Raw genomic sequence first — 22733 nt, 5'->3', positions numbered from 1 at the left:
GAAGCTGTCTTTAAAAGAACACTGATGGCAGAAACTGTTTTTCAAACCAACTTCAGACTACTTAAGAGGTTGATAAATCAAGCATTCTACTATAAAGCCTTCAAATCACACAGCCATAAAAACTTTTAATTGAATTTTAATACAATATTTCCTTCTTAAAAACATTTCATTAACTCTAACCACTGTTCTTTATTTTGATATAGTTACAGTCTCAGGAGATTGCAAAGAATTTATAGAAGCCCAGGCATCCCTCCCCAATGCCCAGGGTTAACATTAACAGCACACGCAGCTTGAGCAGACCAGCAAACTGACAGCGGAGTAATACCCTTCAACTGCACAAGTGCAGGTCGCGAAACTACCACACAAAGCCCTGAACATCGTAACACTGAGACAGGAAAGCACTGTGCAGTCAGGATCGCATTGCTGGCAGAAATCACCCAACCAAGAGCAGCTTGGGGTGGGGGGAGTATTTTGGCTTATATACCTGAGGGGAAGCACCATGATGGCAGGGAAAACGATGGCATGAGCAGAGGGTGGACATCACCCCCTGGCTAACATAAGGTGGACAACAACAACAGGAGAGTGTGCCAAACACTGACTATAACATCCATAAGCCCATCCCCAACAATACACTGCCTCTGGGAGGCGTTAATTCCCAAATCTCTATCAGCTGGAGACATGGCATTCAGAAACCTAAGCATATGGGGGACACATGAATCAAACCACCACAAGACTGTGTTACTCCTCCATAGCCACTTGGCTTTTCAAACAAATAGTCAACAAAAGCAGATCGATCCATTATCCTATTTTAGCTCTCATTCCAACAGTCAGATCGTACAGGTGTTAAGGAATACAAAATAACAAGATCCATGCTTTCTTTTTGTTTAAAGCCCTAAATGCATCCAAGGCTAAGGAAAGAACACGAGACAGTAGGGAAGTGAAGGCAGCTGTAGGAGTGCTGACGTCTCACTGCCACTGAGAAGGAAGGGGACACAGTTTCAGTGGAGGCTGAAGTAACGGCAGCTGCGGTCACTCAAGATTGGGAAGAACAAGACCATTTTGCTCCCCAACAGCTTCCTCAGAGGAATGAGTCAGCTAAATGAGGAAACAGATAACATTCAAGCAATCTTAAAGAAGAGCTGTAAACTAATTTCACTTCATAGCTCTGTAATGCAGTGTATTTAAAATGAGTATATTTTGTTAAATATATCATTTAACAGTCACATGGGTCCCTTAAGCTTAAGTTGTTAATAGAAACTGTATTTTCCATTTATTGAAGTAGGTATTGTAGAGAAAACAACTTTAATATCAAAACATATTTGTGGATACTTCCTAATATCTAAACGATACCAACGATATGAGAATCTTTTTCAAAATATAATGACTAGCAAGATTTAATAAAATTAACTTAAGTTTTTTGAAATGGTTATGGATAGTAAGGAAGTGACTTTCCCAAGCCCAATACTTACAATCAAACTTTAGGACCCAACACCCATTGAGGATCCCAAGCATACACTTCAAAGTACTTTGAGCTTCATCACCAGGAATGATGACATGTGTTACTATGATGTAAAAAAATAACAGCAGTGAGGAAAAAGTAGAGACGTGAATCAACATAATTCTCTAAAGCATTTTTATAACCAGTTAATCCATTTTATTTACACCTGAATCCTCTTCAAAGGTAATTTTTACATTTAATTTAATGTCATCTAATCTGGCCACCAACATAAGAAATCAGACCATAAAAAAATACCTTAAAGCCACATTAACACACACAAATTTATCAACTCTCTTCAAATTGTATCTAAGGAATTATGGCATTGATTAACTCAGAAATCTCTTCTTCTGACATATTGCTTTGTCCTATAAATATATTCAAGACTTATACTTTATATTTTTGGTTGGGGATATACCTCAGTGGTAGAGCATTATCAAGAATACAGCCCTAGGTTCAATCCCCAACACCACAAAAACAAATAAAAAACATTTTGTTTCCTAACTACATTAATCCTATAAAGATGTTTTATATTACAAGATGCAAAGTATGCAACTATACCAATAATTAAAACAGATATAAATAATCAAAGGTGAGGAGTTCTCCAAATGGTTTACCAACATGAAATTTCTTCCTACTAAAAAGTCCTCACCTGTATTGTCAAATTCAACACATTTCTTAGCCTTAAGAATGTCTGAAAGTTTGCTGAGCATTTTCTGCTGCTCCGAGGAGAGCCCACTACCTATAAGCACAAGTGGTCCATCCCTTCGCTGCCCAGTGGTCACCTGGTAATGAAAAATAAGGAGGTAAAATCATTTAAAGACCAGATTCATGCAACATACCTCCACTCAATAGAAACTGAATTTCAGGAAACTCCTTTAACTGCTGATCCATTTTTCTAACCCCAGAAGATTGAATTCACTTAGTTTCTCTATTTAGTGATTCACAGTAATTTCTACTGACTGCACCCACCCAGAATGCATTTGAATTGACTATTTTTCTATTTCTCAATTTTTTTTCTCAAGTAGGCATCTTTGTTAGTAGCTCATCCTACCTAAGAGTGATGGGAATCTTATTTTCTTAATGCTAAATTGGATTTTTGTTGGGTTTCACAATTTCATTCTATCAGTAAGCTCTCCCTGCACCCAAGTAACCTAAAATATCCACTTACAATATTCAATTTCTCACCTTCCTCCAATACTCACATTCCAATTTGGCCTATTTAATTTAAACAAAGATTACTTTGAAAAATTAAGAAACATCAATGCTTCTACAATAGCACTAGCCACCAAGAAAAGAAATTTCCAACATTAAAACAGTAAGATCCAAACCCAAGAAAAGATGAACACAGACAAGAAAATTCAGAAGTTAAGCAATCACATCCACAAACATTGAGAAGTCCTTGCAGCCCATGTAAGGAAAAAAGTGCCGACCAACAGGCAGTGATGTTCCACTTCAGTATCTGCACTTAGAGTTTGCAGGAGAGAAAAGAGAAGGTGCCAGTGGAAAGAGTAAAGGAATAGAATGAAGATTCAGAGAAACAATGACACCGTGACTACAAGAGCAGCCAACAGAGACGAAACGTGCACAGCTTGAGTAGTAAGGAGAGAGCTGCCTGGTGAAAGAGAAGGAGAGCCCCATTCAAGAAGTGAACCGGCACGCCTGCAGCAAAGGGCAGGATGCTGCACCCTCTGTCCTTCATGAACATGTGACACCTGCGCTCATCAAAGCTCTGCAGAGCAGCAAGGGAACAATAAAGGCAGAGCCGCCTCTGTACCTCAGTAACTAAATGACAGTGCTTAAACACTCACCTCGCACACCACACGTGGCAACTTGCCCACATATCCTACACACACTACATCTAACTTGTTGGCTTGATCTAGAAATGCTCAGTAAGTCAATAATTCACTCACTCAAAATATATTAAATGAGGGTCTGCTATTATGAAGCAAGTACATAAGACATTTAAAAAACATTTCCTTAAAATTTTTAACTGATAGTTGTTGGTGCTTAAAAGTTGAGCTGGCTAAATTAATGATACCTTTAATGTCCTGATAGCAAAACTTTGATTGGCCATATTATACCCACACACATGATTATAAACACATTGCTATACAAGTACCTATGTCTAACCTATGTACCATAAAAGCCGTTCAATTACAAAGATAATATAGAGACCATAAAAAGAGCTCTGTGGGGGCACATCATTTCTTAGTTCATATGACTTCATTTTACCTAAGGGAGTTATTTGTATAAAATACAAAAGTGAAAATATATTACTTCTAAGTAAAGCACAGAATACTAGTTATGTGAACCAAAATGGGTCAAGCATTTTACTATGTTTTTTTTTTTTTTTTTTTTTTGAATTTGCAGAAAAACGGAACCTGGGGCTGGAGAGATGGATTAGTGGTTAAGGTACTTACCTGTGAAGCCTAAAGACCTAGGCTCAACTCCCCAGGACCTATGCAAGCCAGGTGCACATGGTAGCACATACATCTGAAGTTCATTTACAATAGCAGGAGGCCCTGCCATGCCCCCCCTCTGCCTCTTTCTCAAAATAAATAAATAAATAAATAAATAAATAAATAAATAAATAAATGAAATCAGAATATTTCTTACACTTTTAAAACAAAGTCGTCTCACTTGGGATGATGTGGCATGGGGACTAGGTGGTGGTGAGGGGTGAGTAAAAGGAATTTCAAAATGCACATCCCAGGTTCCTTCAGAGCTCTCACTTTATACAGATTAGAGAGTTCGCTGGCATTTAATATAGTTTTCCTTAAATCCCATGTGGTACTTTTACCAGATGAGAATTTCTCAAACAAGTGGGGTTAAAGAACCTGGAACTAATTGAAGTGATCAGCACACTGCTTTAACAGCATGAACAGAGAAGTCCCCAAATGACACAGCAAGCAGTTTCTGGTTAAGTTCAGAAGTTGTTTCTCAAGTTCAAAGCAGTGCCTTCCAGTCGATTTACATGAAACAGGTACGAACTGTGAGAGGGTCGGGGAGGGGATTCAAACCTCTTTCCTTGCTGCATGATCCTGAAGCAGCTCCTCAATACAACATGCAGCGCACTGAAGTTTCCAGATTCAGCCACCAAGCACATGCACTTGCTTCGGAGGCAGGCACACAGCACGGCTTCCACTCTCCCAAGCCCACTCATGTGCTACGTGCACGTAACAGCACTCTGCACTAGCCACAGTCTCCATGGCAGGTTTGCTACGGTAAGTCCGTCCCCACACAATTTATATTCCGGGGGAAGAAAAAATTAAGTAACAACATTCCATGTCAGCACATCAGACATACAGTAAAGATAAAGAGGGGTGAGAAGCATCGCCCTGGGAACTGCTACTTAAGACTGGCAAGAGAGGGGGACGGAGATCAGGGGCTGTGCTAGCCTAGCATGTGTGCGGCCCTGGGTTCAACCCCTAGCTCCATCAACCACACAACTGGACCTGAAGCATGTAAGCCAGCAGGCTGTAGGGAGATCTTGCTCCCCAAATTGTTCTTGGTGAAAAGCAGCTAGAGCTGATGACCTAAAAGAAAACACTCAAGGAAGGCCCAGAAAGGCAGCTGTGTGTCTAACAGAGTGGTGAGTGGGGAAAACAAGAGAGTCTGACTGCATGGAGGAGGCTGGCCAGGATACACAGCACATTTCCAGCTAGCCTGGGCTATGTACTGAAACCTGTCTTAAAACAACAAAAAAGACAATAATCATACAAGCCATGTCACACAACATGAAAAAGTATACTTTTCTTAGATTTTATAATAAAAAATCATTTTCTGAAGCATTGCTATCCTTGGACTTCAAGAATATACTATCTTTTTTTTAAAAATGACATTTAAAACAATCCCTCTCTAGTTTTCACGTAAAAGGAACAATGACAACTTAGATATGCTGGGTTTTGCCAGGAGAGTTCAAGTACATATGTATAAAATAAGTAGCAATTTACAGTTATTAAGTATGGTGGAACTGAATGAGAACTGACCTAAGACATAAGGAATTTGAGTTCTAACTGGGCCAGTATTTTTTTATTTATTTATTTATTTTTTTTTGAGGTAACACTTATTACAAAAGCAGCATACAGGGCTGGAGAGATGGCTTAGCGGTTAAGCGCTTGCCTGTGAAGCCTAAGGACTCCAGTTCAAAGCTCGATTCCCCAGGACCCACGTTAGCCAGATGCACAAGGGGACGCACACATCTGGAGTTTGTTTGCAGTGGCTGGAGGCCCTGGAGCACCCATTCTCTCTATATATAAATATGCCTCTTTCTCTCTCTGTTGCTCTCGAATAAATAAATAAGTAAAATGAACAAAAAATTTTTTTAAAACGCAGCATACAGTTACTAGAAGAAATTGAAGTTGCAGACATCCACAGAGAAGAAAGCAGTGACAAATCACAGTGATAACTCTATTAGCTGCCTACACGGATCTGCTGCTTCTATGCAGGCATTTTACTTGTTACAAGCTTCTGACATTAGATTAACCACCTTGTACTTGGTTTTTTACTTGAACATGAAAATATAAACAGAATTAAACTGGCCTGCATTCTTTTATTTCTTCTTCTTCATAAGAAAAGCTTATATTAATTCACTGCACATTGGTCAAATGTTTAAAGCTAGGACACAAACAAATGAATTCTAAAAGTATTTAACTGCCTAAATATGTTTTTTTTTTTTTTTCTTTCAGTTTTTCGAGGTAGGGTCTCACTCTTGCTCAGGCTGACCTGGAATTCACTAGGGAGTCTCACAGCGATCCTCCTACCTCTGCCTCCCAAGTGCTGGGATTAAAGGTGTGCGCCATCACACCCAGCTATGTTATTTCTTTATGGTTACCATGTACATGTTGAAAAGAAGTCACTCCAAAGATATTCCTGATTCATCTATGCTCATTAATACTTCCCTACCCTACAGGATTTTTTTTTTTTAGGTATTATGTTTCTAACTAAAAATTAGTTATTGTAGTCTTTGCTTACTTAAGGATAAATGTCCAGTTAGTAACCAGGACAAATCGTGAGCTTTCAAGGTCTCAGTTTTCTCATCAGTAAAAGGAGGAGATTAAAGTGCTGACTTCTAGGTCCTCTTCGTTTCTAAAACCCTAATTTAGAACATATTTATAAGACTGGGTCTAAAGCAGAAGATAAAGGGCATACAAGGAGTTAAGGTAAGTGCCTGTGACAGATCCTTTGACCACATCACATTGCAGTGACCTGAAGCTCATCTGTAGCTTAAACAATGACACCCACCATCATGGTGCCACCCTTCCCAGAGGAACAGGGCTCCTCAGAATAGCTATGGCCTCCCCTCAGCCCAGTTCCCCATCTGAGCCACCATGAAGATTCTAAGTCTACCGTATCCGCTTCTGCCTCTGTTGGCTCTCCACTCTCCATCACTACCATCACCCACACAGGCCTTCCATGCCTGCTGCCTGCTGCAGCAGCCTCCCGGTCAGCTTCAGTCTCCCAGCTCGTAGCTCTCTTGCGAAACATACTGTTCCACCTGCAAACATCCTTAAGTCCAGGTCTTTAGTAGACGGGTCCCCACCCAGCACTACCCTAAATCCACCGTGACATTCGTTGTGCTCCTCTCACCCCAGCCCCTTAGTTTCCAAAGCTCCTGAGGCTCTTCTATGCTCCTTTCCTCTGGGCAGCCGTTCTTGGATTTCGACTGCCTTCTCCTCTGTGCAAAACAGAAGCTGCGGTTTGTTCAGGTGGCCACTCTTCAAGACCCCTATCCCTGATCCCAGGGTAAGTCAAAAGCAATCTAGAGCGGGTTCTGGCAGTTATACACAGAGGAAACTCACAGCTAGATTCCTGGGAAAGACTTTCGTGCCTCTTATTCAGCTGGCCATCATCATATCTGGAACTGTGGCACTGATACTACCGGCAAAAATATACTTCAAATTTTTACTTCTTATAAACATCCAACATTAGTCCCTTATAGATCATGCTGACACCCACCACTCGTTCTACATATAACATATGTTCTACTCTTGCTCATTCTACACAATCCCCATTCTGAATAGCAAAGAAGTGAGCAAAAACCAACCCATGTCATTCATTCCCATGTTTGGATCCTTCCAATGGATTTCCATTACTCTCAGACACTGAAACTCTACACTGTGTTGTCTAGCAGGCCACCTGGCTGAACTCCCCTCAGAATTCAAGTTTCAGTTTGTATCAGTCCATTTAAAGGTCCTTCTCCACTGCGCCCACTAACACAGTGCTCTTTTAAGAGTCTACCTCCTTTACCCAGTTACACTCTATATGTTTTCAGAATTACTTCACCTGTTCCAGTTTATATATTCACAGACGACTTCTTCTCTACCTCTACCAAGTAACTTCCTTGAAGTTGGAGTTGCATCAGTCATATTTATGTTGTATGGGTGCTGACTGAAGCACAGGGCCCAACAAATCCTTCCTGATGCCTAATCAGATTATGTCTTTGAATCCACAGTAGCTAAGACTCAAGAAGGGCTCAGTAACTGGTGAGTGAAAATAGTCTGCTAATTGGAAATGTGTCCATTATGTTTCTTTCATAACCAATTTCAGTAAAAAATATAAATGTCCCAAAGCTACATCCATACTTACCACTGAGCGATGGCTAGTTGAGGATAATTCATTTTTCTCTGGTAGCAGCAATAATGCTTTTATCTTTGCATCGTCTGTACAATCCACAGGCCGTACACCAAATATGTTACTGTTAAAATAAGTGCAGATGAGTTAAAGTAAGTACACTTAACAAAATACATGAACTAGTAGTATAGTTTTAATCACCATTAATGACACAATCTTAGCTAATACAAGAAACTCAGAATTGGCTTTAGGAATAAGAATCAAGTATCAAGGAAGCCAGGTGTGATGGCGCACACCTTTAATTTAATCCCAGCACTCAGGAGGCAGAGGTAGGAGGATTGCCATGAGTTCAAGGCCACCCTGAGACTACATAGTGAATTCCAGGTCAGCCTGAGCTAGAGTGAAACCCTACCTTAAAAAAAAAAGGAAAAAAGAATCAAGCATAAAAACTTGAATGCAATTTGGTACCAAATTATTTTAAGGATTATATTTAATTGAGTATAACTTGTAAAATTCTTACAATTCTATATTCTATATTCTTCATAACAGTAGTTATACTTAAAACTGATTTCCCAATCATTATTCAACATGGGTGAGATGCTTTGAGGTGCAAATATAAATCATTTACTAGAGCTATTATGGCTGTACTGTCTATACAAACAACTTCAATTTTTTTAGATATACTCATAAGAAAGGCTGAAACTGAGATCCATTAAAAGAACCATGTCAGATGACAAACCAATGGAGTAGTGAACAGGACACTTTAAGAATTAACATTAATATGCACACATTCACTAAGCCACATAATCACAGCACAGCTCAAAGAACAATCTGACACAGATGTTGTATTGTGCACTGAATCATGAGTCACAAAATAGCACACTGGAAGTGACTTTAAAGATCACTGTAGGGCTGGAGAGATGGCTTTGGCCATCTTGACTGAGAAGCCTAAGGACCCAGCTCTGATTCCCCAGGCCCCATGCAAGCCAGATACATAAGAGGGCTCGTGTGTTTGGAGTTTGTTTGTATATGGTTTCAAAATAAGATTTTAGAGCCGGGCATGGTGATGCATGCCTCTAAGCCCAGCACTTGGGAGGCAGAGGAGGATTGCTGTGAGTTCACAGCCACCCTGAGACTACCTAGTGAATTCCAGCCTGGGCCAGAGTGAGATCCTACCTTTAAAAAAAAAAAAAGGAATTTAATATACCATCCTATGGCAATTAAGTTTTGTAAATGAGCATTTCATAATATTTTATGGAAGGAAGAGGAATAGTGGGCAAAAGTTCTGTGGATTCAATAACGTACTTAGGATCAAAAGGTTACACATGGGGATTACTGAGTATTTTTGGAATATAAGATAGCCAAACCCAAACATCATAGGATCCTGTTGTTCTCTGTTGTCTGTGAAATAACTGGATGATATGGTGATCTTTAAATTATTTTATATATTTATTAATTTGAGGGAGAGAAGAAGAAAAAGAGAGAGTGGAAAAGAGAGAGAATAGGCATACAAGGGCCTCCAGCCACTGCAAACAAATGGGGAAACATGCAAGAATGCTGTTTTCTTAGTGATCCAGGAACCAGCACAATGGTGAAGGAGATAGACAAAGAGAACAATCAACCCCTACCAAACCAGATACCCAGAGACACAGAGGCTTCCAAGATCTCCACACTGAAGCAGACCTAAAATGACCCCAACCTGGCTCAGAGAATGCAGAAGAGGGAAGGGAAAAAAATGTCTGAGCCACATGTCATGATACGCAGATACATTTCCTCCTACCCAAAACTCCATAATGCACGACCCATATGCCCCAACAAGGAGGGTCCTTGTGAAGGGGAGAGAACAGGGAAGAGGCTAACAATGGTACCAACTTGACTATATTCATTGAATACAAAAATAATAATAATAAAAAATATGCAAAGACCAAGAAAGCATTAGACTACGCAAAACCTTCAAAATGACAGAGATTCACTCATACCTTACAATTATAATTCTTTATATTAATGGGCTCAACTCTCCAACAGGTTGGATCAGAAAGTTGGCTCCATCCACTTGCTGTCTACAAGAAACTAACCGCACAATTAAAGATAATCACCTCCTTAGGGTGAAAAAGATTTTCTAAGCAAACAGAAACAAGAAACAAGTAGGACTGGCTGAACTGATTTCTGACAAAAGAAATAGTCAAACTCATGCTCATTACAGGAACCGTACCACAAGGGCTGAAAAGGTGGCTTAGCAGTAAAGGCACTTGCCTGCCAAGCCTAAGGACTCATGTTCTACTCTGCAAATCCTACATAAGCCAGATGGTGCACATGGTGATGCAAGCACGCAAGGCTACACATGCACACTAGGTGGTACACTGAAGTTTGATTATGGAGGCTGGACGCCCCGGCATGCCAATTCTCTCTCTGTCCCTCCTCCTCCTTCTCCTTCTCTCTCTGTTGCATACATATATATATATATAAAAGGGGGGGGGCAGTCTGTTGGGCTTGCCTCAAAATTAAAAAAAAAAAAAAAACATTAACAGTACAACAATTACAATCACAAATGTGTATGTACCAAACACAGGGGTATCTCATTTTATAAAGCAAAACTTACTAGAAAATAAGACAGAAATGAATCCCAATACAACAATAGTAAGAGACTTTAATACCCCAATATCATTAATAGATCCTCCAAGCAGAAAATAAACAGAAAAGCAATGGAGCAACACCATAGATCAAATGGATTTAGCAGACATCTACAGAACATTCCACCCTAATTCTACTGAACACACATTCTTTTCAGCAGCTCATGGAATGTGCTCCAAAAATAGACCATATATTAAAACATAAAGCACGTTTCCACCAATTCAGAAAAATCAACGTAATTTCCTGCTGTTGCAGTCCGCTTCACATTACTGGAAAACACCTGATCAAGAGCAGCTGTGGGAGACAAGGGTTTATTTTGGCTTACAGACTTGAGGGGAAGTTCCATGATGGCAGGTGGAAACAATGGCATGTGCAGAGGGGGGCATCATCTCCAGGCAAGTATCAGGTGGACAACAGTAGCAGGAGAGTGTGCCAAACATTGACAAAGAGAAGCTGGCTGTAACAACCCATAAGCCCACTCCCACACACTACACTGCCTCCAAGAGGCTTCAATTCCCAAATTGCCACCAACTTGGGACCTAAGTAAGCATTCAGAACACTTAACTTTGTGGGGAACACCTGAATCAAGCCACCACCCCTGCATTGTATCTAACCACAATGCATTAAAACTAGAAATCAACCTTAACTGTCACAACAGAAACACACCAACTCCTAACAACTGAACATTTTACTATTGAACAAAGAATGGATTGTTGAAGAAGTCAGACAGGAAATCTATAAATTTATGGAATTGAATGACAACCAAAATGCAATACACCAAAACTTATGGGACACAATGAAGGCAGTCCTAAGTAACTTTATAGCACTAAATGTCTACCTACATTGCAAAAACAAAGAGATTTCAAATATTGATTTGAAGGCACTGGAAAGACATGAACAGTCGAAGCCTGGAAGTACCAGATGGGAAGAAATTTTCAAGATCAAAGCAGAAATCAATGAATTAGAAATAAACAAAACTTTTTTAAGTGATGAAATGAGCTACAGCAGAGACACACACATGAGGGATGGATGCTCTCCCGAGTCATATATATGAGGGATGGATGTTCTCCTGAGTCATACACATGAGGGATGGATGTTCTCCTGAGTCACACACATGAGGGATGGATGTTCTCCTGAGTCACACACATGAGGGATGGATGTTCTCCTGAGTCACACACATGAGGGATGGATGTTCTCCTGAGTCACACACATGAGGGATGGATGTTCTCCTGAGTCACACACATGAGGGATGGATGTTCTCCTGAGTCACACACATGAGGGATGGATGTTCTCCTGAGTCACACACATGAGGGATGGATGTTCTCCTGAGTCACACACATGAGGGATGGATGTTCTCCTGAGTCACACACATGAGGGATGGATGTTCTCCTGAGTCACACACATGAGGGATGGATGTTCTCCTGAGCCATACACATGAGGGATGGATGTTCTCCTGAGTCACACACATGAGGGATGGATGTTCTCCTGAGTCATACACATGAGGGATGGCTGTTCTCCTGAGTCACACACACGAGGGATGGATGTTCTCCCGAGTCATACACATGAGGGATGGCTGTTCTCCTGAGTCACAAACATGAGGGATGGATGTTCTCCTGAGTCACACATGAGGGGTGGATATTCTCCTGAGTCATACACATGAGGGATAGCTGTTCTCCTGAGTCACACACATGAGAGATGGGTGTTGAGTCACACACATAAGATGGCTGTTCTCCTGAGTCACACAAATGAGAGATGGCTGTTCTCCTGAGTCACACACATGAGAGATGGGTGTTCTGAGTCACACACATGAGAGATGGCTGTTCTCCTGAGTCACACACATGAGAGATGGGTGTTCTGAGTCACATACATGAGAGATGGGTGTTCTCCTGAGTCACATGAGGGATGGGTGTTCTCCTGGGTTACTGCAGCAGAGTCACACACAGAAGGGAAGGGTGTTCTCCTGGGTTACTGCAGCACAGTCACACATGAGAGACAGGTGTCTCCTGGGTTACTGCAGCAGAGTCACACACAGGAAGGAAGGGTGTTCTCCTGGGTTATTGCAGCACAGTCACACATGAGAGACAGGTGTCTCCTGGGTTACTGCAGCAGAGTCACAAATGAGAGACAGGTGTCTCCTGGGTTACTGCAGCAGAGTCACACACATGAGGGAAGGGTGTTCTCCTGGGGTTACTGCAGCACAGTCACACACATGAGGGAAGGGTGTTCTCCTGGGTTACTGCAGCACAGTCACACACAGGAAGGAAGGGTGTTCTCCTGGGTTACTGCAGCAGAGTCACACATGAGAGACAGGTGTCTCCTGGGTTACTGCAGCAGAGTCACACACATGAGGGAAGGGTGTTCTCCTGGGGTTACTGCAGCAGAGTCACACACATGAGGGATGGGTGTTCTCCTGGGTTACTGCAGCAGAGTCACACACAGGAAGGACGGGTGTTCTCCTGGGTTACTGCAGCACAGTCACACACATGAGGGATGGGTGTTCTCCTGGGTTACTGCAGCAGAGTCACACACTGCAGCAGTCACACACATGAGGGAAGGGTGTTCTCCTGGGTTACTGCAGCAGAGTCACACACATGAGGGATGGGTGTTCTCCTGGGTTACTGCAGCAGAGTCACACACATGAGGGACGGGTGTTCTCCTGGGTTACTGCAGCAGAGTCACACACATGAGGGATGGGTGTTCTCCTGGGTTACTGCAGCAGAGTCACACACATGAGGGATGGGTGTTCTCCTGGGTTACTGCAGCAGAGTCACACACATGAGGGAAGGGTGTTCTCCTGGGTTACTGCAGCAGAGTCACACACATGAGGGATGGGTGTTCTCCTGGGTTACTGCAACAGAGTCACACACAGAAGGGAAGGGTGTTCTCCTGGGTTACTGCAGCACAGTCACACACATGAGGGATGGGTGTTCTCCTGGGTTACTGCAACAGAGTCACACACAGAAGGGAAGGGTGTTCTCCTGGGTTACTGCAACAGAGTCACACACAGAAGGGATGGGTGTTCTCTTGGGGTTACTGCAGCAAAATCACACACATGAGAGACAGGTGTCTCCTGGGTTACTGCAGTAGAGTCACACACATGAAGGATGGGGGTTCTCCTGGGATTACAGACAGCATCACTGATGACCTTTGTGACAGATGTTTAACAACCCAGAGGAAACAGTGAGTGAGTGGATCATGGAAAGAAATGAGCCACAGCAAATCCCTCTAATGCCAGCTATTCATGACCACTGGCTCAGTGCTCCTCTCTTTGGACAGTGCTGGATAAACAGTGATAAGTCTGAATGCTTGGGTTTCCCTTTATGCTTAGGTCCACACCACTTAAGAGTCCCTGGCTACAGACTCTCTCCAGTAAAGGTAAAATGCAATTGATTGCATTTCAATTTCCTGATGTACAACAAGTGACACAAGCCACTGTTTACATTTAGAGCAAACAACATGAGTATTAAAAATATCTCATCCATTCTACTAGTTACTTCCCCATTTTATACTCTAGTATACTCACATGCTGACTATACTGCCTCTTTACTCATATGCTACAAATGGCAATCAAAAAACAGAAATCAGATTTGAAGAACAAGTATTCTAAGTATTTAAACCACAAGTGAAAATATAAATAAACACAAAGTCAGCTCCAGAAATGGTAGCACACACCTTTAATACCAATACTGGGAGGCACAGTTAGGAAGATCACTGTGAGTTCAAGGTTAGCCTGGGACTACCAAGTGAGTTCCAGGTCAGCTTGGGCTTGAGTGAGACTCTACCTCAAAAAAGTGAACAAAATGGGCTGGAAAGATATCCTATCAGTTAAGGCACTTGCCTGTGAAGCTTAAGGACCCAGGTTTAAGTCTCTAGTACCCAGTAAGATACACATGGTGGCACAGGCATCTGGAGTTTGCTTGCTGTGTCTAGAGGCCCTAGCATGCCATTCATTCTCCTCTGTCTTCCGCCCTCCACCGCCTCTTTACTAAATAAATAAAAAGTAAATTAAGAAATAAGGGAGTTTAGCACACAGTCATACTCTATGGTATCAGAAAATGACTATACACACACAAACACTTGTCAACAAGAACAAAAAGACTTCAGACCTAGTCAAGTGTGTTTAATGCATAGAACTAAATGCATTAGCATAGCTATTTCATATAAATACAAATTAAAGTCCACATGACAACATGAAAAAAATGTCCAAAATATTTCTCAATATACCAACATAGACTAATCAGGTCTTTAAATAAGAAATAATAAAACAATGGCCTGAAACAAATATTCCTGCCTTCTAAAGAACTTCACCACAAGCCAACTATAGCAGGATTTCAATTTACATTCAGCATCTGATCACATACACAAGACTTCCCATTCCCTGCAGTCCTAAAGCATATGGTTCCTCGGCAGGCATGGCTTCCGCTAGTGCTCTGAACTCGGAACACCTGGCCTTCCTGTTTTCGTAGAAAGCTAGAGTGGCACATCACAAACGCCAGCAAGGAAGGTACACGAGCCCTGCAGGGCATGAGGCACAACCACAGAAACCTGCCATGCTGCTCTGCTCCGTCATCAAGTACGGAAATACCAACACAGTCACAAGTTTAGATGAAGAAAGTTTAAAATAAAAAGCAAGAGAAGATGAGGCACATAGAAGACTTCTCCTTTAACATTTGGGCATTAAAAAAAAATAGTGTGGTTGCTTTCCATGATATTTGACTGGAATAACTTGGGTTTCAGGTTTAGTGTGAAAAAAATAATTTTAAATATACATTATTAGAACCTACCTTTTATTTCAGTTCTTTTGTTGATTTGTGGGAGGATATTGGCAGATTTTATCAGCCTCCTCCCACCTTCATAGATTTCTGCCCGTTTCCGTTCCCTTTGATTTTATATACATTTCATATAAACCTTTAAAGAATCCTGAATTTTAAAATCTTGGCAGATGATCTGACTGTTCCAGCCACTAGCTAGTAAGAAATCTTGGAGAATCACTACTACTGACATGCACTGTATCAGGAAAGTAACAATCATCTATATACCCCACATATAGGGGATGTGCATGTGTATGGACAAACAAACAGATGCTACAAACACTGCTTTGCAATCAGCCTGAAAACAATTCATTCAGCCAATGGTTTGTTTTTGTTTTCCTTCTACACTAGTTCTTTTGAGCACTACACAATGAGAAAGCAGGTAGTTTCTTACCCACCGAACCCAGCAAGGCAGAGTGCCATAGAAATCAGAGGTCTGGTGAAGCTTTCTAGGCCTGCAAGGGAATGAAGAGGGTCACAGGTAGAGTAAGCACCCCACAGAAAAAGGTGTGTGGAGGCCTGAAGTGTGATAGCATAGTAAGCTAGCAACAGTTAGCAAAAACAAATACAGAAAGAAGAGGGAGGAAAAGGAAGGATGCAAAGAAGGAGGGAAGAAAAAATACAGAGGCAAGATAAAAGAATGGGCTGAGAGGTGTCTCAACCAGTAAAGTACTGTGACAGGCATGAGAACATGAGTTCAGATCCCCAGCACCCACATAAAAGCAGGGAGCAGTGACGCACACCTGTAATCCCAGTGGTGGGAAGACAGAAACAGGAAGCCTCCCTGGATTCACTCACTAGCTAGTCTAACCAAATTGGTAAGCTCCAGAGAGAGACCCTGTGTCTCAAACACAAGAAAAAAATAGTAGAGAACTAAGGGAGCCATCTGACACTCATCTCTGGCTTACACACACACACAAACACACATTATTAGAATCTACCTTTTATTTCAGTTCTTGCACGCACACACACACAAGCCCCATGCATCCAGACAAGCACCCAAACACAAATATGCATGCACACTTAGACATACATGACAAAATGAAGGCAGAGTGAAAAAAGGATAATGTGTGTCACAGGAAATGGAGTGTTCTAGAAGCATAAACTGTAGCCAGATCATAAAGAACCACAGGTTAGTGTTAAAGCATGGGACTTTTTCCTAAGCAGCTAGATAACCTAAACCATGCTCGAAAGAGCCCTGAACAGGAGAGATGGCATGGACAGACAGTAAAGAGCTGGGCTACAGACAGTTCTAGCTGAATTGAAATCACAGCTCAATGAATCATCTACAACATAAGACAAATGCACTTAAACTTCTTGTTTGCTTCATCTGTGAAATGGGGCTAAAACAACTTAACCCCTCAGATTACAAGGACCAAAGCAGATGGCGCCAGCTCAGTGACGGCTACTGATGTTGTTACATTTGCACCGTTGAAAGACAGGCACAGAATGAAAATAGGAAAACATGAGTGTTAAGCATTATGGTGCTTTGACTCTAAAATGTCTCCCACAGCCTCGTGTGGGGGGATTAAGCCTCATATTTAGTACTCAGCCGGTGGAGCCTTTGGAAGGTGGAGTCTTGCTGAGGTGTCACTGACGTAAACCAGCACACTGAGTGCTCACAACTAGCTCCCTCTTGCTACTTCCTACGAGCTGCTGTGACAACATGTGGTGCCCTGGCTTTATGGTCTCACCATGTTTCCCTGTCAGGATGAGATGAGACTTCCTCTTGAGACTAAAAGCTGAAATAAGCCCTGTTGCAGTCCGGTTCGCATTGCTGGTAGAAATCACCCAACCAAGAGCAGCTTCTGGGAAAAAGAGGTTTATTTGGCTTACAGGCTCGAGGGGAAGCTCCACGATGGCAGGGGAAAACGATGGCATGAGCAGAGGGTGGACATCACCCCCTGGCCAACAGAAGATGGACCACAGCAACAGGAGGGTGTGCCAAACACTGGCATGGGGAAACTGGCTATAAAGCCCATAAGCCCGCCCCCAACAATACACTCCCTCCAGGAGGCATTAATTCCCAAATCTCCATCAGCTGGGGAGCTAGCATTCAGAACACCTAAGTTTATGGGGGACACCTGAATCAAACCACCACATTCCGCCCCTGGCCCCCATAAACTGATATCCATACATGATGTAAAATACAATGCTTTCAGTCTGACTTTAAAAGTCCCCATAGTTTTTATCAATCTCAATGATGTTCATACATCCCCATAGTTCAAGATCTTTTACCTGAGCCATAATACCAAAATATAACCTCAAAAAACCCAGAATGGCACAGAATAAATATTCACACTGCAATAGATGGCATTGGGCATAGCAAAGAAACATTCAACCAATACAAGATTTAAAACAACCAGGGCAAACATCAAACTCTGTAGCTTCAAGTCCAGCAACTCAAACCAGTGACAAATCTTCAAGTTTGATCAACAAGTCTCTGGCATTCCAATTCCGCCCCTCCAGCTAGGCTATTCACAGTCCTGGAAAACTTCACCAGGGCCGGCAGCTCCTTGGCAGCCATCTCATGGTCCCGGCATCTCCACTGGGTCTCCACTGCAAGCCACGGTTTGTCCTCATGGCCCCATGGGGTCTCCATGCAGGCAACCAGCAAACCCGCTTCATACTGCCCATGGCCATTTCCAAAACACAAGACCGTGTTGCAAACTCAATGACCCTCTTTCCAGCATTTCTTATACTCCACGATACCAGGTAGGGTGCCAATTTGTTAATCCAGGGGGGAATAAAGCAGACTTTGAAGAACAGGACACTCCTTGAGCACTCAGACACCTTCAAAAGAGTTGACATTCTTCTTGTTGCCCTAGCGCAGGTCAGCTAGCCCAGTCTCAAAGGTTGTAATCTCTCAGTTGCAGCTGAACGGGCAGCAGTTCACCCAAAGATTTTCCTTTCTGTGCCATATCCCTCTGCTCACATCAGTTCATTTCTACGCTAAGCAACCCTGCACAACTTCTCAGGACATGGGCACAAGAGCAAGCTTCTCACACAAACTGCTAGCCCAGTCCAGGCACAGCTCTTTCTCACCTTCATAAGCCAAACCTCACAGTCCATAGTTCTTACTGCCTTCAGGTCTTTCAGCTCTGACCAGGATAGACCACCAAGCTGTACTTACAGCACTGCAAGGCATCTCTTAGGCCAAGGTTTCAACTCCTTCCACATTCCTCTTGAAAATCAGCTTCAAAAGGCCGAAGACACACAGTCAGGTGTCTAGCAGCAACCCCACTCCTCGGTACCACTTTACTGTTGCAGTCCGGTTCGCATTGCTGGTAGAAATCACCCAACCAAGAGCAGCTTCTGGGAAAAAGAGGTTTATTTGGCTTACAGGCTCGAGGGGAAGCTCCACGATGGCAGGGGAAAACGATGGTATGAGCAGAGGGTGGACATCACCCCCTGGCCAACAGAAGATGGACCACAGCAACAGGAGGGTGTGCCCAACACTGGCATGGGGAAACTGGCTATAAAACCCATAAGCCCGCCCCCAACAATACACTCCCTCCAGGAGGCATTAATTCCCAAATCTCCATCAGCTGGGGAGCTAGCATTCAGAACACCTAAGTTTATGGGGGACACCTGAATCAAACCACCACAAGCCCCTTCCTTCCATAAGATACTCTGGTGGGGAATTTTGTTCTAGCAACAAGACACCGTTACAATCATCTTATAACTTTCCCCATGTGAAGAAATAATTTTTGCACACTCTGAAAATGCCAAGTATACAGAAGCCTGTTTAAGCATAAAAAGTGATCAGTGGAAATGTTCACTTTCCTATATGATACCATCTAAGAAGTGTCATTCAGACAGCTCTAAAGATCATTTTCCTCCCAGAATTATTCTGATCACCAAGACTGATGAAAATGAATCACTTACCAAAGGGTTAAGGTGTTCAGTTTTAGCTTTGCCCAAAGGCAGAGTTCAAAGTACGGTCAAACCTTCAATGGCCTCTTTCCTGTAGGAAAGGCCTGGGAGAAGGCTGCCTACAACTGCGCCTGAGTGAGCTGCAGCATTAGGAAAAGACGGCAGATGTCAATGTGTACTTGCACGTACAGATCACCCATCATGCACAAACATATGCAGGCCATTTCACACATGACAGGATGCCAAGAGTCGGCAAATGAAATCCTTTATGAACAACTATGAAATTGCAAGCACAAAGGTTTAACTTTTCAGCCACTTTGCTGTAAGCAAGACAAGGCACGATCATTCAAAAGAGCAACATGTTTTTAAAGCTATGAACACAAAATTCTCCTCCTTGTAGGTGATTCACTTTTTTAAAAAACTAACTAGGGCAAGAAGACAATTAATAGGTCCAATGGTCCATATAATATTTTCTACTTAAGAATCCAATGTCCTTCCATAGAAGTCTATTAGCAACAGACCAACCAAGTACCAACTTCTAAATCCCATATACTTGGAAGAAAAAAATAAGTTTTACTTTTGGCACACTGAAAACAGTTCTGAGATGCTGGCAAGAGCTTCAATCCCAGGTCTGCACCAGGCTGCAGGAAAGAAGGTGAGGAAAATGGGTGGCAAGTAAGGCTTTGAACAACAGTCAACATAAAAACACCCAGAGGAGAAGTATTTATTATAAAAGGTATAAATTTCTCCATATGCAAGATAAAAACAAAAGTAATCTTTCCTCATAGTCAAATGGATTCTTAATGCACAAGAGAGAAACTACTCAAAAGTAAAATTCAGAGTTAAATGAAGTCACACTGTGTTTGAACAGAGAACAATTTAAAATATTCTGAAATGTGCACAGAAGTTCAACACATACAATAAAGGACTCATAAAATGTGACTTAAAGTGACATATGAGAATATTAAAATTAATTCAAAATCAAAGATAAAGTATGAAGTCAAGAGATGCATTGTTTTGTACTGCCCAGTTGTTCTCTCCATAGTCCTAAAGACAAGACAATCCACAGACCAAAAGCATAGTTTCTTTGGGAAATACAGGTTTGGGACATTTTTCACTGATCATCTATGAATTAAGTAACAAAAATGTTCCTAAAGAGTAAATGTTCCTAAAAATGTTCCTAAAGAGTGCTGCATTTGACTAATTTCTAGCTACCAAGCCTTGCCTTATACAATTTCAAGATCTCCCTGCTCCCATGCCCATGAGAAGTTCAAGACCCACTTGGGTCTACAGCGGAACTACCTCATCTTTTCTCCTCCTGTGTCTGGCATGCCACGAATATTCCATGCCTCATTATGTTACTCACTTCCTAACTCTCTCCAGTTTCTGGACCACATTTCATAAACACTACTCAAGAGATAGGTCTTTTTAAAATTTTTTTTGTTCACTTTATTTATTTATTTGAGAGCAACAGAGAGAGCAAGAGGCAGATAGACAGAAAGAATGGGCATGCCAGGGCTTCCAGCCACTGCAAACAAACTCCAGATGTGTGAGCCCCCTTGTGCATCTGGCTAACGTGGGTCCTGGGGAATCGAGCCTCGAACCAAGGTCCTTAGGCTTCACAGGCAAGTGCTTAACCACTAAGCCGTCTCTCCAGCCCAAGAGATAGTTTTTCAGTATTATCTCCAATAGTTAAGGTCATGTACCCTTAGCATTACTTATGACAATCAGATCCCCTAACCCTGTAATGTAAGCATTCCTCTCTCCTAAGACAACAAAAGCTAGATGATTTTTTTTTTTGTATATTTTTCTTCTCTTCCCAGGCTGTTAGGAAAAAAAAAAAAAAAATTATTAGAAAAACTTTATAGGTGGGCACTATGTAGTCCTATTTCAGTCATGGAAGAACCTCATATGTGGTAGTGGTCTATGAGAGTATGTCACCAGTGGCATCTTTGTTTATGCATTACACCCTGTGATGTTCACAGACATCAAGCTATCCTAGAAAGACATTTGTCAACATGCATCTCACTACTACATGAAGGAAGACTGAACCATATGTTCAGTAAGAATCTCCATTTGGCATGAAGATATAGGCCTTTTACCAAATATGCTTTCAATAAAAACTCCATTAACTCTCACTTCCTCATCTCTCAAGTATAATGAATATCAATTAACACTGGTCTACAGGCCTACTGCAGATCACAGGACCCTGAAATATATAAAAACAAAGGCAGAATATTTTAGCATTAAGAAAACAAAAAGATGACTATAGCATCTGACTAAATAATACATAAGGGAAGACTAAGTTTTATGGGTCTGAAAGCTCTTCATGTATCCATGGAAAATGCAATAGCGATAGTATTTCCTCACAGGCTCCACCTCTTTGGAATTCCTGAGGCTAAGGTCAATACGAGAGTCTACACAGCCATCTTCCTGAAAATCAGTGCCTCAGAAAAACTGCAGAATAGATGCTTTATTGTGGCAGTCCACAGGAGCTATGTATGGGTAACGTACTAAAGCAAAAGTGTATCTTCTGCTCAATGTCTCACTCTGCTATTAATATGTTGTTACTATCTCAGATAACTACTAACAAAATTGGCAAGATCTCTAAAAGCTAGATGTGAGATATCAGAATAACGTGTGGGAGAAAGAGTCTCATCTGTGGCAAGGCATGCTGTTCATGCTGTAGAGATCAGGAACAACTGAAAACATTTTGATTACTTTGTAAAGCTATGAGTATAATTTGGATATCAAAATCAGAAGGCAAAAATGAAAAGTAATAATCACAAATGACTCTAATTTATGACTAATACAAAATTCCTAAATAACATACTGAGCAAAATGTTTCTTTAAACAAACTGCTTACAGTGGTCTGTATCAACAGTCCCAGCCACAAATGGGGCTGGGCAGGAGGATGGCTTGAGCCCAGCATGGACACCAGAGTGAAGCCTGGTCTCAAAATACAAATAATAACGACACCAAAACCAAGCCAACTTTATCTCACAAAATAAGAATGGCATATTAATAAATGTATTCATGACAGCAATAAAGTCTAAAATCATCTCATGAAAGTTGAAACTAAATAATATAAAATACAGGCCTATTTTTTTTTTAATTTTTATTTATTTATTTGAGAGTGACAGACACAGAGAGAAAGACAGATAGAGAGAGAGAGAGAGAATGGGCGCGCCAGGGCTTCCAGCCACTGCAAACGAACTCCAGACGCGTGCACCCCCTTGTGCATCTGGCTAACGTGGGACCTGGGGAACCGAGCCTCGAACCGGGGTCCTTAGGCTTCACAGGCAAGCGCTTAACCGCTAAGCCATCTCTCCAGCCCCAGGCCT

General features: G+C 41.8%; 1 protein-coding gene across 4 annotated transcripts in view; it reads right to left on the bottom strand.

Annotated features, from left to right (window-relative positions):
• Positions 1 to 22733, bottom strand: part of Bard1 (BRCA1 associated RING domain 1) — an 85171-nt gene that overhangs the window by 17644 nt on the left and 44794 nt on the right. For all 4 annotated transcript variants that reach the window (XM_045148054.1, XM_045148056.1, XM_045148057.1 and 1 more), the window contains 3 exons: positions 8087 to 8195; positions 2148 to 2280; positions 1470 to 1562 (listed from right to left, as the gene is read on the bottom strand). In XM_045148054.1, the coding sequence (XP_045003989.1) occupies positions 1470 to 1562; positions 2148 to 2280; positions 8087 to 8195 (335 nt within the window). The remainder of the gene's footprint in view (positions 1 to 1469; positions 1563 to 2147; positions 2281 to 8086; positions 8196 to 22733) is intronic.

Source organism: Jaculus jaculus, chromosome 4 (genome assembly GCF_020740685.1).
Source record: "Jaculus jaculus isolate mJacJac1 chromosome 4, mJacJac1.mat.Y.cur, whole genome shotgun sequence".
NCBI classification, from domain to species: Eukaryota; Metazoa; Chordata; class Mammalia; order Rodentia; family Dipodidae; genus Jaculus; species Jaculus jaculus.
The sequence above is the reverse complement of the archived record's forward strand: the minus strand, read 5'-3'. Positions and strand labels throughout refer to the sequence as shown.